The sequence below is a fragment of the Phodopus roborovskii genome, unplaced genomic scaffold, assembly GCF_943737965.1.
Source record: "Phodopus roborovskii unplaced genomic scaffold, PHOROB, whole genome shotgun sequence".
NCBI classification, from domain to species: Eukaryota; Metazoa; Chordata; class Mammalia; order Rodentia; family Cricetidae; genus Phodopus; species Phodopus roborovskii.
Genome location: NW_026125052.1, coordinates 13,667,223 through 13,682,437, shown reverse-complemented (window position 1 = coordinate 13,682,437; position 15,215 = coordinate 13,667,223). Strand labels below are relative to the sequence as shown.

Below are 15,215 nucleotides of genomic sequence, written 5' to 3'. Positions count from 1 at the left end.
TAGGCTTCTGAAGAGTTTGTTTTTTTAAACGGGTTACCATGCAGCCCTGGCTGGCTTGGAACTAGGTTTTATGTAGCCCAGCATATCTTGAACTCTTTATCTTCCTGCCCTGCCTTCCCAGTAGTTAGGGCCATCGGCTAGTGTTGTTTGTTTTGTGAATTTTCTCTTTGAGACAATGCCTCTAGCTAACCCAGTTGTTCAAGAGCTTGCCATGTAGCACAGTACGATCCAGAACTCCATGCAATCCCTTACCGACTCGGCCTCCTGAGTGGTGGGATTACAGGTATGAGTCATCATCATAAAAGCGTATCCTTTTAATATTTTCATTTGGTAAACATCTCAGAAACCCAAATTAATTAAGGACAGTGGCTTCCCCGAGCATTCTAAATGCATAGTTGGTAGGCCCCAGTAAAAGGGATATTTGTTTGTTTTCTTACATTTGTCTCTGTGCCATTTTTCCCACTTCTTCCTATCTTGCAGTTGTTACACTGAGCCTTGTTTTTCCACTGGCTGAAAGTATGTAGGCTTCAAAGAGAATGCAACATGTGGACCTAGGTTTTTGTGGGCCCAAGAACTGAGTTTTTTGTTTGTTTAGGAAAGCCTTTTTAAGGGGAAAAAGAGTTTGGCTAGGGGTGGTGATATGCCTTTAATGCCAGAATTGGGGAGTCAGAGGTAGATTCATCTCTGTAGTTAAAGGCCAGTCAGAGTTCCAGAATAGCTGGGGTTACATAAATCTTGTTTCAAAAAAAAAAAAAAAAGACAGTATTAAGTGCTTTAAGGTCAATAAGCAAGCTAAAACAAGTCTTTTTAAAAGGTTTGCAACACTTGTTGCTCTTAAATGTTCATCTTGATCAGATTCTAATTAAAACTTAAAAGGGTGTGAGGCAAACTCTTAACTGCTTTGAGTATACAATTAAAGGCAGTATTGTGGCCTTATGGAGCACAGGAGCTATTTATGATAGTTTTTAAATACTTCAGGATTGTTACATTGTGTAATTTGTTTCTCTTTGAAGGGGCAACTCACTCTAGATTGTTTCAAAATTCATGGACAATAAGAATCCTGAAGGCTGGAGTTTACATTAATGATAGGACAACACGCTCCAGTTTCTATACCAGTAGCCCAGTCCAATTAAAGTCCTGTGGGCTAAAGCCCCCGCCTACTCGCTACTACATGCTTGTTTCTCCCGCCGAAATGGCGTCAGATTGAAGCTCTCATCAACCAGCGTCCTGATTGGACGGTGGGCAGCCATTACAGCCCATTGGGTGCCACCGGCCGGAGGGGCGGGGATGCCAAAGGCCCTTGTGCCTGGCCTGCCTCCACCCCACCGATGCCCGCCCCTCCCCCGGCCCTAGGAATGGGTGCCGGGCTGTGGGGCCTTGCACCCCTTGACCCCGAGGTGAAGCCTCGCTACCTGTCCCTGTGCAGAGCTGGGCGCTAGGTCCGCCTCTTAGCGCCACCAGCTCTTACCTTCGGGAGTCAGGCACTGACAGCCGCCCCGCAGCGGCCCCCCACGCCTCCCCGCTGCACCCCGTAATGCAATTCACCGGGGCGGGGGAGGCGGCGGCGGCGGCACCCACGGCGGCGGCACTGCCCCAAACCAGAGACGTCTAGAAAAAAGGAGGAAAAATGGCTCCGAGCAGGGACCGCTTGCTGCACTTTGGGTTCAAGGCGACAGTGAGTGATAGAGGACGGGAGTTGGGTGGCCAGGAAGACGTGGGTGCCAGCTCAGGCCGCCGGGGAAGTGACTAGACTAGGGCTGGGGACACTAAGCCGAAAGAAAGCCCAGGTTGCGCGTGGGTCTGTGCGTGCCGCTGAGTCCTCGGAGCGGCGGGGAGGGTTCCGGTGAGATGCCTTCCCTGCTTTTGCTCTCCTCGCCGGTCCGCGAGCACGCGCGCACCCGCCCCGTGGCCCCCCTACGCGCACGCACACTTGGGCACTTCCCTGCCTGTCCTTGTCCCGGTGGGCCCGTGCCCGGCCGCCCCACGCTCCGGCTGCTCGCGGGCTCACCGTCCGGGGCTGCGCCGGTGGGGGAGGGGTGGGCTCGCACGGCCGCGGCGGCGGAGCGCTCCTCCCCTCCCCCGGCGTTCCGAGGCCCGGGCGGCTCTGCCCAATGAGGAGCGGCGTTGCTGGCAGGTGGGGAGTGTTTTTGTTTTGGGTTGAAGTTGAGGCTTTGGAGAGAACCGAGCTAGCGACTGGCAGTCGTCGCGGCCGCGGACGCCGCGGGCGGTGCTGGAGGCCCCCACGGGACTCGAGCGGTCTGTCCTCCGCGTCGGACGGGCGGGCCTCGCCTGACCGCCGCTGCCGCCTCCCGCTCCCGGAACTCCCGGGCCTGCCCTGGCCCCTGTCTTTGCACTCCGCACGCCGCAGCGCCCTGCCCGGGCCGCACCCGCTGCCCCCATGAGGAGGGACGTGAACGGAGTGACCAAGAGCAGGTTTGAGGTGTGAGCTCGGAGGGGTCTCGGGCGGCGACGAAGGCCAGCTCTCGCACCCCAAACAGTCGCCCTGCCGGAGTCGCCTCCCTTGTGCTGCCCGCCACCCGCCCCCGGCGGGGCAGCCAGCGTCCTCCCCTGCTCGCGACCCGAAAGCCCCGCGCACCGGCTTGCCTCGCCTTCCCGGAGGCTCGCTTGCTGCCCATTCCACCCGCGGGCCCTGGACGGGATTAGCCCTGGCGCCCTAAATCCCCCCTCCCCCCAGTACACTCAGCTTCCCATTCTTCGCCCAGCCCTTGGCTAGCCTCCTTCCACCACGCAGTGAAAGCACCCGTCCCCGACTGGTCAGCGCCTGCTGCTTTCGTGAATCGTTTTGCCACCTCCCGAGCGGGAATCGATGAGTCCTCGGTGGAAGTAGGAAGTGGGGGCGGTAAACTGGGATGAGAGGCGACTGTTGGGTTTTTGGTCCTGTGTGGATATTGTTCTGATACTTCCTCTTCCCCGTTTAGTGTGTACTTTTGTGGGTCATTGTTATTGGTAACTTAGGTATCTGTTCAGAGAATATGAGTGAGCCTTCGGAGAATTCACTTCTGTTTTTGTTTTACGTTCGTCCTCTAGAGTGGGAGGTTTGTAGTCTTAGAAGTGAACAGTAGGTCGTCAGAAAGCTCTTTAAAGAGAATTCATGGACTGACAAAGGGGTTCGTTGGGGAAATACTGTAGCCACTGATGAAATACAATAGTACAGTAATGTGCAAGAGGGTTCATTGGTAGGCTGAGAGACAAAGAAACTTAGACAAGAGTGAATGTTACCTTGCCTTTTCTGGCAGAGACTCAGGATGACCTGGGGTCACTCCAGGCTCAGCGTACATCTCACTTGGGTTTTTTCTCTCTCCTTCCCACTCGCATTGTATTTTTAACCCTCAGTGTTTTACTTCAACTCTCTTTGAAAGATGAAAAGGAGGCAGAAGTTTATGGGCTTGCGGTGAAAGTCTTACCTAGAGATGAAATCTCCGTTTAGTCTTTGCATTTTTTTAAGAGTATGAGTTAAAAAATAAAGTTGCAACTAGAGATAAGGCAGCTGTGCAGGAAATTTAAATTCTGAGTTGCAGTATTAAGTTGCAGTGAGGAGTGGAGAAAACCAAAGTCATTGGTTACATTAGAATTGTATGTGTAACTTAACCCCAGGGATGGGATGAGAGGGGAGCATAATAAAAATTACCTCTATAGGATGTTGTAGTGTTCTAAAGTAGAGTCCAATAAAGTTAACTTATGGTGGTTTCAAATTCAGTATGACTGTAAAACCATTGAAATTCCTAATTAGACGATTGGCAGTTTACTCAAAAGATCCAGATTGCTGAAGATGGAGTGGGATATAACCTTTTGAATTGCAGTGAATTCTTTACCAATTTGCTGTTCCCTTTTAGGTTGTGGAATAATTATTGGGAAAGACTCTTTGTCATTTGTGCTTTAAAACTGCACTGCTGTTTACTACTTTCAAATATTTGTTTTGCTTTTTTTCTTGAGACAGGGTCTCATGTTCTCTGTGACCTTGAGGTGCTACTGTACCTCCCAGATGCTAGGATCACAGAATTCAGCCACCATGACCTGCTTCATGAAATCTTAAACACTCAAAATTGCCAGGCTGTGGTTTGCACACCTTTAATCCCAGTACTCAAGAGGCAGAGACAGGCTGATCTCTGCATATTCAAAGCCACGCTGGTATACATGGAGAGTTCTAGGACACCCAAAGATATAGAAATCCTGTCTCAAAATAAAAACAAAACAAAAATCCTCAGAGCTAAGAGGATTATAAGGGGCTGGCTGTATCTAAGTAGGTTATCTCAGAATGAGAATTTTTTGTGAGTTGAGGAAATCTATACAGAAAAATAGCTAATTTCAAATTGTGATCATGACTAATACAAATGAAAGACTCTTGCTCTACCCGAAGATGAGAGACCTGTCTTTGCATACTTGATTCATTATAAGTGTTTTATGGGAACTGTTCTAATGTTGTCTTTGTGTGTGTGTGTGTGTGTGTGTGTGTGTGTGTGTGTGTGTGTTGTCTTTGTGATCCTGGGGACCCAGCATAGAACCTGCAAGAGCTACATCCTCCAGCTTTTGTTTTTGTTTTTGTTTTTTAAAGATGAGTTTTCTGTGTGTGGCACAAATTGGCCTGGAGCTCTTACCACTGTCACTTCAGTCTCTGAGTTCTGGGATTCCAGGCATGTGCCAGTGTCCATTTTGGGAATGTTTTCTTTTATATACTTTTGAATGTTGTGATCAGAGGCCACATGCTTGTATATTACTCTGAAAGTCACATACACAGGAAAGCTCTTATGTTAAACTGAGCCTAGTGACTGAACAGTGTAATCTTAGCATTTGGGAGACTGAAGCAGGGTTTGTCCCAGAGTAAGAATCAGTCTGGTCTATACTGAGTTCCAAGCCAGCCTGAGCCATAGAGTAAAACCCTGTTCAAGCCTTGTGTCCTCCAATACTGTCCATAAAGGAAAAATTTAAAGTTAAAACAAGAGAGATCACTAGTTATATAAGCCAAATCTGCAGCATCTATGGAAAGCCAAAGCAGGTGATTTTAGGGTAGAGAATGAAAGGGATCTAGAGATGTAAAATTTTATGTTCCTTGCTCTGTTACTTTGTTTTTATATTTAATTTAAAACATTTAAAGCTATTCTTTATTTTATGTGTATGATTCTTTTGTCAAACCACAGAGGTCAGAAGGTGGCATCAGATCCCCTGAAAGGGAGTTAAAGATGGCTGTGCGCCACCATGTTGCTACTAGAGACTGACCATGTTCTTTCCCAGGGCTGCAAGTGCTCTTAACTACCAAGCAATTTTTCCAGTCCCACCTTGTTTGTGAGTCAGGGTTTCACACTGTAGCCCAGGAGAGCCAGACACTCACAGTGTAACCCGGGCTGGCATGAGACTTCCAGTAGTCCTATTACTGCAGGGTTCACTCCACCAGCTATCTAAGGTTTGATTCTTATTCTGTCTTCTATTCAAGAAAAGCTAGGACCCAAGAGGTTAAAGTGTTTGAGCTTTGTGGCTTAACAGTGGAGGACCAAGAGTCTAATCTCTGGGGTGATTTTTTTTTTTTTTGGTTTTATTTTTATTTTTATTTGTTTTTGTTTTTTGAGACAGGGTTTCTTTGTGTGGCTTTGGAGCCTGTCCTGGAACTAGCTCTTTGTGTAGACCAGGCTGGTCTCGAACTCACAGATATACAAATGCCTCTACCTCCCGAGTGCTGGGATTAAAGGCGTGCCTGAAGCCTTTGTTTTTTGTTTTTAGAAATTCATTTTGTAAGTGTGTGTGTGTGTGTGTGTGTGTGTGTGTACGTGTGTGTACGTGTGTGTGTACATGCATGGGAGTACAGGTGCTATGGAAGTCAGAGAAATAGGATCCTTCTGGATCTAGAGTCCAGTCAGTTGTGAGCTCCCTGGTGTGGATGTTGGGAACCGAGTTTATGTTCCCTCCAAGAGCAGTTAAATGATCTTAACCACTAAGCCATCTCTCTCCAGCTCCCCAGTCTCTAATATTCTATTCTTAATATTTTCATATTGTTCTGTTTTTAGTGTAATTCACCATAAAACCTATTAAATGTGTGGAAAAGTGTTTTTCCTAAAATCAGTTGAATATATTTTGTTTTGTATATGCTGTCAAATTAGTGTATTTGTCTTTCATTTTAATTTAGCCAGCATTACCTTAACACTCAGCAAGATTAACAAGAGACATATTTAAATATCTAGTCTTGCCCTTAGCTTCAGATTGAGTTTTTTTTTTTTTTTTTTAGTTCATTTTCTACTTTGTCATGTTTTTAATAGGTCTGCATTCAAGATACCATAGTATTGGGGGAAAGTTCTTACTTGAGTTTATTTTTTAAAAAAATCTTTGAAAAGCCATAGTGTTACCATTAATTGACATTAAAATATTTTATAATCAGTGCTTGGAGATTTTAGGACCATAGGTTAGGAAGTGAAAGGCACTATTTTGGACATATTGAATCTATGTTCATTATTCTTTATACTTCATTGATTTTCTTATAAATATACTACAGACACATTGACACTAGTTCTTGTTTTTGTTTTTGTTTGTTTGGCCTCCTTTTGTTATTTTGGCAACTCATTTTGTCTAAAGTAACAAAAATCATAGTATGGTATGATAAAAGAACATACTGTACCAGTTTGGAGACCTGGTTATTAATCTAGGTTTTGCCATGAACTAACTTTTATCACTTAATTTGTCTGGCCTGGTGATTTTTCTTTTCTTTTCTTTTCTTTTTTAACTAAAAAAGGGAGTTAAAAGCAATTATTTAAGTATCTTTTGGTTCAGTAACCCATGAACCTGTGACTTTAAAAAAGAATAAATGTACAAAGCCAGAAGTTCTTGATCATTTCTTCTACAGCACTGTCTTACTTTGGCTCAAGCTGGCATTGTGCTGTTCACCTGTTGTCACAGACACGTAGGATGCTGAGGTGAGAGAGCCACTGGAGCCCATGGGTTGGAAATCATCCTGGACAACACAGACCTGGCCGCAAAAAAAAAGTTTGCAGCCTCAATTGCACAATACTGCTGTGACTTTGATTTCAAAACAAAACCCAAAAAAAGCATTTAAACACATTCTTATTTCCTTCAGGTTTTATATCCTTTGAAGAACATTCTACATACTACCAGTATCGCCAATTCAAAAATTTGTTTTATTTTGTGTTTTGCCTGCATGCATGTATATGTGCCATGTGTGTGTCATTGTCTTCTGAGGCCAGAAAAGGACATCAGATCATTTAGATCTGGAGTTACATCTGGTTGTGAGTCGCCTTGTGGTTGCTGGAAACTCAGCATGGGTCTTCTGCAAGATCAGCAGGTGCCACTAACCTCTGAGCCATTTCTTTAGCATCCTCTTTTCTTTCTGTTTTAGACAGGGTCTCTGTTGGTTTGTGTGTGTGTGTGTGTGTGTGTGTTTTTTTTTTTTAATGGTGTGTGTGTTTATGTATAATGTCTTTGTGTGAATACAGGTGCCACAGTGTAGCGCTCAGAGGACAACTATTGAAAGTGACTTCATTCTTCCTTCAGTGGGTTCTAAGGGCTTGCTGAGCCATCCCTGTTTTGTGCTGTTTTGTTTTGTTTTGTTTTTGAGACAGGGTTTCTTTGTATTGTTTTGGAGCCTGTTCTGGAACTAGCTCTGTAGAGACTAGGCTGGCCTCCAACTTATGAGTGCTGGGACTAAAGGTGTGTGCCACCAACACCTGGCTTTGTTTTTTAATGATTTATCTATGTGTTTTGCCTGTATATATATATATGTGTGTCAGGGTGTTAGATCCCCTGAAATTGGAGTTGTAGACAGTTGTGAGCTGCCATGTGGGAGCTGGGAACTGAACTTGGGTCTTCTGGGTTCAGTGCTCTTAACTGCTGAGCCATCTCTCCAGCTCCTGTTTTTTTTTTTTTTTTTTTTTTTTTTTTTTTTTTTTTAAGACAGGGTTTCTCTGTGTAGCCCTGACTGTCCTGGAACTCACTCTGTAGAGCTGGCTGGCATCTAAATCATAAATCCTGCTGCACCTGCCTCTCCCTTCTGGGTCACTAACACCTGGCTTAAACTTTGTTTCCTAATTGAACTTTTTTGAGATAGACTCCTGTTCCATGACTCAGATTGGCAGGGAACTCACTATAGAGCCCCGGCTAGCTAAACTAGTGATCCCCCTTTCTTTCTCCCTCCAATGCTGGGGTGCAGGTGTGAGCTGTGAGGCCTAGCTAAATCATCATTTACATTGAAGGTAGTCACACTCTCAAACTCTAGTATCTTCTATTTTATGTCATTTGTCAGTGTGTTGTCAAGATTAGTGACGCTGTTAAATGTTTTTTCCCCACACTGGACAAGTGCTTTCCTAGTAATCTACAACCAAGCCCTTTCTTTTCTTTTTTGAGACAAGAGTCTTGCTATGTTGTTACAGGCTAACCTTGAGCCTGCTCAGTATGTTGGGCAGGTGCTGCTGTTGAATCTGTTTTTATTTTTTGAGACAGGATTTTACTGAGTATCCTACTATGACCTATTATGTAGACAAGGATGTCTGAAACTAGCTATAGACAGGGATGGTCTGGAATGCACAGAGATCTTCCTGCCTCTGCTTCTGGGCTGCTGGGATCAAAGGTGTTAACCATCCAGGCTAGATGAGGTTATCAGATCCTTTGGAGCTGGAATTACAAATGATGTGAGCCACCTGACAATGGGTGCTGGGAACTGAACTCTACTCTGAGCCTGGGTCCTCTGGAAAAGCAGCAAGCTCTTAAAAGTCCTTCAGCTCTGAGCTGGGAAAATAGTTTAGTGATAGAACACTTGCTTAATATAATTGAAGCCAAGAGTTCAATAACCACTATATTCAAATAAAAAAATATATAAAATAAGTTTTAATCTCCAAGTTCCATTACAAACCTTGACTCATTTTTCTTGCAAATTTTAATGAGTACTTTTATTATTGATTGGCTAAAGATCTATTCCTTTCCCTTGTAATACTGTTTCCTAACATGTCAAAAGTTGGAAACTGAATTGAAAATTCTAGTACTTTTTTTTTTTTTTTTTTTTTTCCTCGATATAGGGCTTCTCTGTAGCTTTGGAGCCTGTCCTGGAACTCACTCTGTAGACCAGGCTGGCCTTGAACTCACAGAGATTTACCTCCCTCTGACTCCTGAGTGCTGTTAAATGTGTGTGCCACCACCCCCTGGCAAAAAATTCCAGTACTCTAACTGATAAAGTACTGTGGTTCTGGAATAGTATTTGTAGATATCCAAAGTAAAATATTCTAAGATACCAGGAAAATCCAAGAGAGAGGGAAAAAATGAATGCTTTTAATACCTAATTTAAGTGCTTGTACATAGTTCTCTTTGTGTTGTTTTCCTTCCTGATCTTCTAGGCTTAGTGAATTTTAGGCCCTCACCCAGATACTAACTCAAAAGAAACAAAACATCCAACTGTAATTTTACAGTGTTATGTCTTAATGTATTTCAGTCTACTGGATAAAAGGATTCTGATGGTTATATTGGATTATGGGATGTCATTTATGCTTGATTCATTTTTCTGAATTATGTGACTTTTAAAACAAAGATTTCTGCACATACATGGGAAGCAAGCACTCTTTCCATTGAACTACATTCCATCCACTTATATTAGCTTTTGAAGACTTTGGATGAACAGAATCACATTAATGAATAACTTTTCCCAGACATATGAAATAACAGGTAGGCATGTAAATTATAGGATAGGTGAGTAATCTCTTGTCTAGTGAGTAACCTCTTCTTATCTAACTATTTCTACAATCGATATGAAGGTGTTACCTTGACATTACTCAGGCCATAACTGACAGTTGCAGTCAGGAATGTCATTAATCTATTTGCTTATTAGTTCTTTACTTTGCAAGGTTAAAATCACTTTTTATGTTAGATTATAGTAGACAAGCATTTGATTAAATATGAAAAATTGGCAGTTGCTTCTGTCTACCTCTCAGTCTCAGGATTGTAGTCACATTGAGAAAGAAAAGTGAAGCATTGTAAATATGAGTAGTTAATTGATTTTGGGCATATCTTGGTGTAAGGCAGCAATTACATATGGACATGAAGTTTGCCAATATATAAAAAATCTGTTCAAATAAAGTACAATCAAATATATACCAGTTACAGAACTATGGTGTTTGTTGATGTAACTTTAAAAAGATTTTTTAAATTATATTTTTGGGGTTGGTAATTTCTAAGAAGTCAGGATTACTTGCAACTCAGTCCTCTCCGACCATCGTGTAGGTCCTGGGTACTGAATTTAGGCTGTGAGGATGGGCACCAAGCCTCTTTCCCTGCTGAGCCCCCTTGCTGGCTCCTGCTGATGGGACTTTGCTTCACTGAAGGTTGCAGACAGAAGAACTATGAAGATCTACTTAAAATTTACAGTAACAAGATACCATAGACCAGTGATACTCAACCTTCCTAATGCTGTGACCCTTTAATACAGTTCCTTGTGTTGTGGTGACCCCCAGCCATAAAATTATTTTCATTGTTATTGTGTAATTGTAACTTTGCTGCTGTTATGAATCATAATGTAAACATCTGTGTTTCCTGATGGTCTTTAGGCAACCCCTGTGAAAGGGTCATTAAAACCCCAAAGGAGTCACTCAACACACAGGTTGAGAACTACTGTTTTAAGAGCTGAGTAGTATGCAAAAACTTCACTGTCAAATTTGAAGGCCACACCGGTTACCCATTACCTTGAAAAGTGGGAGAGTTAACAGTGAAGACATTTTCAGCTGTTTTTCCTTCATAATATTGTAACTCAAAAAACCACTATTAAACAGCAGAGTTTGGTGTTTAATTTCTACATGACATCAGTTCAGTGCATGTTATGACAAGGACATGGATATTGACAATCTTATTTTAAAGCCATAAAGACAAAGTTAAATGGTTATCCTCGGTGCTCAATGTTCACATCAGTGCCAAGATTAGGTCCCCTGAGATCTTGATTCCTGTATTTACACCAAGGCTTTTTGTCTGGATAAGAGACTCATGCAATTATGTCACTTAGTGCCAATAATCCACCACTTGAGAAATGTCAGATCCCTTGTCAATAGAATTATTTTGCACTGGTAGGTTGAATGTTTTCCTCATGGTTAGGCCCTGTATTAGAACTCTAGTTCTGTAAAAATAAAAACAACACATTAAATAAACATTATTCTCATATGTTTGTGATGCAAGGTCTTGCTTAAGTAGCATAGGACTATTTAGTCCTGCTTGGTCTTAAAAATGACAACACTCCCCCTTCCTTAGAGCCCTTTCCAGTGTTGCCTGTTTTGGTGTTTGTTCCATTTGTGACACAGGGTCTTAAGTATCCATGCTAACCTCAAACTTCCTGTGTAGCTGATCTGCACTTCTGACTCTTTGACCTCCACCTCCCTATGTTCATATCCTGCCCAGGATTTTGTGCATGCTAAACAAGTGTTCATGCAACTGAGCTCCATCCCCATCTCTGTTCTTTCTTAAGGAATGTGTTGACCTTAGCAAAGCTGTACTTTTTGTTGTACTTTTTAAAGGCAGATCTACATTTCAGAGGCATTTATGTAACACAGGTCATTTGTGACTAAGAACACTGAATATTAATGAAGCCTCTTTTACAGTTACAGTTCATGATAATGTACTAGGAAGTTACAGTTTTACGCACAATTAATGTTTTCAAGGAACATTTCAAAATACCAGTTTTTTACAAGTGGATTGCAGAAACAAGTTGTAATGTGACTTTTTTTTTTTTAACATAACCTTCTTTACATACAGAGCATGCAACCATTGTAAACAGCTGATGAGGGTGAGTGTTGGGGATTTAGCCCCACAGTGGCTTCTTCACAAAGCATATGCGTCTCTTGCCTCTGTTCAGTTCCATCATAGCTTTATTTTCTGCAGTTAGAGAGGGAAGAACAGCCGGTTTCCAGGGTAAAAGCTGACTGATGCAGTGTTTTAAAATGTCAACTTACAATTCAGTGCCAGTGTCTCATCTTAGCAGACATTTATCACAACTGCCTAACAATGAGTACAGTAATGGCTGTAATGAAATACTATTGCTGAATTATTACTACATGTTAGTCAAACTAAATTCAGAAGTCCTCTAGTTTAGTAAACCCAACATGGAAAACTAAATCAAATGACTAGTTATAGTCCCTACTTTGTAAAAAGACCTTTTCCACTAAGGAAGCAGTAAGTTCTTAGAGACTGTAGGGTTGTACATCTAAGATCCCAACACTTTGGTGTGAAAGCAAGAGACTAAATGTTTGAAGTCATTGGCAACTACATGATACCTTGTTCACAAAGACCAAAACTATCTGGGTGTATTGCAGATATTTTGGGATACAGAGGCAAGAGGAACTCTTGAAGGCAAGCCATGATTACATAGTGAGATACTGTCTTAAAGTACAACAGCATATTTAAAATGTTGTTACAAAAAGCCTATTTACAAACACTTGTGTGCTACAAAGTAACAACAGTGAGATGAATTTCTTGTGCCTTTATTTTATGGCAGGCAGCTTGCTAATGCTACAGAAACTTAGAATTTAGATCTCACAGTGAAGTGTTGAGCCATTATAGAGATTGTAAATCAGGGACACAATAGTTTAACCTGAAAACCTTCTCCAAGGTCACACAGATGGTAAGTAGCAAAGCCATAGTTCAAACCCAGGCTTCAAAGCTAATGCTGGCAAATAGGTCCTATAAATATAAATAAATCCCACAGTTACTAAGAGGTAACCACAGTACTCCAAACTCCAGGATGCCACACAATAGGTAGACCCGTTTCTCAGCAAAAGCATTTGCTTGGTCATAATGCTGCAGACCCCACCCCCACCTCACCCTTCAAAAAATCTGCTTTCATCAGAAGTCAGGGCAGAAACAGGCGAGGCATTCAAAGCGTCATATTAAGATTACAGAGGCTTGATTTGCTTTCCTTTAGTAGGATTTATAAAGATACTTACGACATTGACAATGAATTAACCGTCTAATCTCTTTGTAGAGAATCACAGTACAAGGAACCTTGGAGTTTAGACAATAGAAGTCTGTAAAGGGAACTTACTCAAAGTAATGATATGAGTAATACTAGAATTTCATTAGAGAATTATATGCAAAGAAACATAAGTAAAGAATACTGCTTTTTTTAAATTCCATTTTTATTTTAATTACTAATGTCAGTATGTGTGTATGCACACTTGAGTGCAGTGTTCCAAGCAGACCAGAGGAACAGGGTTACAGATGGTTGAGTGTCCCTGGATGTGGGTTTTAGAACTGAATGTAGGAGCAGCAGTGCATGCTCTCAGTCACCGAACCATCTCTCCAGGCCCCATGTACAAACACTTGGTAAGGCTCAGTGACATACTGAATCCCTTTCTACTTGGGAGGCTGAGGCAGGAGAGTGGTTTGAGCTCAAGAATTCGGACAACACAGGGAAACCCTAGCTATAGTATTTTTAAACCCATTTCAAAAGCAGGTAGACCATTCAGACCTGTTTTTATTTTCTTTGTTTTGTTCCACAAGCTGGCCTACAGAAGCCTCCTGCTTCCTGTGTGGTTCACAGGCCTGTGTGCTGCCACACCTAGCAAGTACATTTTAATAGTTCACAAATAACATTTTTATCAAGTCAGTGTGATAACATTTTCATTTTGTCATTGAAGTTAATTTAAATATTCAAATATTAAAATACAAAAGATGAGTTGTTTCAAAAGACAGGATAAAGTAGAAACTCCTTAACTCCTTTTATGCTTTTTTTTTTTTTTTTTTTTTTTTTTTTTACAGTATCGTCTTCTCTGGCTCTTACGTAGTAGCCCAGGTTACCCTACAAAATGAGGTGGTTGTACTGCCTCAGCCTTCATAGTAGATGGCGTTACAGACTTGAGTCCATCATGCCAAGCTTATTTTCAAATGACTTGTCTTCCTAACCCCCTTCCCCCCAAAAAAATCTTGTGGCAGCTCACTCCTAGACCAGCACACAGATCTGCAAATCCTTGACTTGGCATTTTAATTATTCCTTAGCAGCTACCACAAATCTTTTTTCTCTGTAACCTTTTATTTTTGTTTTGTTTTTTTTGAGACAGGGTTTCTCTGTATTGCTTTGGCGCCTGTCTAGCTCTTTAGACCAGGCTGGCCTCAAAACTCACAGAACCGCCTGCCTCTACCTCCCAAGTAATGGCATTAAAGGCGTTGGCGACCAACACCCATCTCTTAGTAACTTTTACATGCTTATTTTTTCCTTTTAGTGTATATGAGTATTTTGCCTGGATGTGTGACTGTGCATCATTTGTGTGCCTTGTGCCGACAGAGGCCAGAGAGGGCATTGGATCCCCTGGAACTGGATTTACATATGGGTGTTGGGAGTGAAACCCTGGTCCTTGGAATAGCAGCAAGTGTTCCTGGCCGGTGATCCATCTCCAGGCCCCTTTTTACCTATTTTTAAAAGATGAAGAAAATAAAATAAAAGTAGCTTTTTAGTCACATGAAGGCAGGATTTATTGAGATATTAATAACTTTTGTTGTATCTGTCAACATAGTGTCACATACACTAATACACTAAACTGGGCAGAGGTGGGTCCCACCTTTAATCCCAACCTCTGGAGGCGGAGGCGGAGGCAGGCAGATTTCTGTGAGTTCGAGGCCAGCCTGTGAGTGAGTTATAGAACAGCCAGAGCAAGACAAAGAAACCCTGTCTTGAAAAATAACACCAACAACAAAAAACCTAGAAAATGAGTAAAAGAACTAGTACATTTCAAACCTTCCCAAATCTGGAAATCTTCCTCTTTGTTTTTACACCCCACCCCCATGAAATCACTCACATTGCAAACGTGAAACACCTAGAATAAGCTCTGTCTTTAGCAGCAGTCCTGAACCTGTGGGTTACAACTTCTTTGAGTGTTGAGTGACCCCTTCACAGGGGTCACATATCAGATATCCTTCATATCAGGTATGCACATTATGATTCACAACAGTAGCAAAATTACAGGTATGAAATAGCAACGAAAATAATTTTATTGTTGGGGGTCACCACAACATATGAGGAACTATATTAAAGGGTAGAAGCATTAGGAAGGTTGGAAACCACTGCACTTTGTAGACCAGGCTGGCCTTGAGTTCAGAGATCTGCCTCAATGCTCAAAACAGTACTACTTTGTTTGTTTCTTGAGACAAGGTTTGTCAGTAGCTACCTACTGAGCTAGTCCTGGAACTTGATTTGTAGACCAGGCTGGCCTTGAACTCAGACATATCATCTGCCTCTG

At 42.3% G+C, this 15,215-nt stretch overlaps 1 protein-coding gene across 3 annotated transcripts in view; it reads left to right on the top strand.

Moving 5' to 3' along the window:
• Positions 1 to 1,317: 1,317 nt before the first annotated feature.
• Positions 1,318 to 15,215, top strand: part of Fbxl20 (F-box and leucine rich repeat protein 20) — a 58,795-nt gene continuing 44,897 nt past the window's right edge. Inside the window, exon 1 of one of the 3 annotated variants that reach the window (XM_051175625.1) lies at positions 1,318 to 1,675. In XM_051175625.1, the coding sequence (XP_051031582.1) occupies positions 1,628 to 1,675 (48 nt within the window). In that variant the 5' untranslated portion in view covers positions 1,318 to 1,627. The other 2 variants (XM_051175634.1, XM_051175629.1) reach the window with 2 other exon arrangements.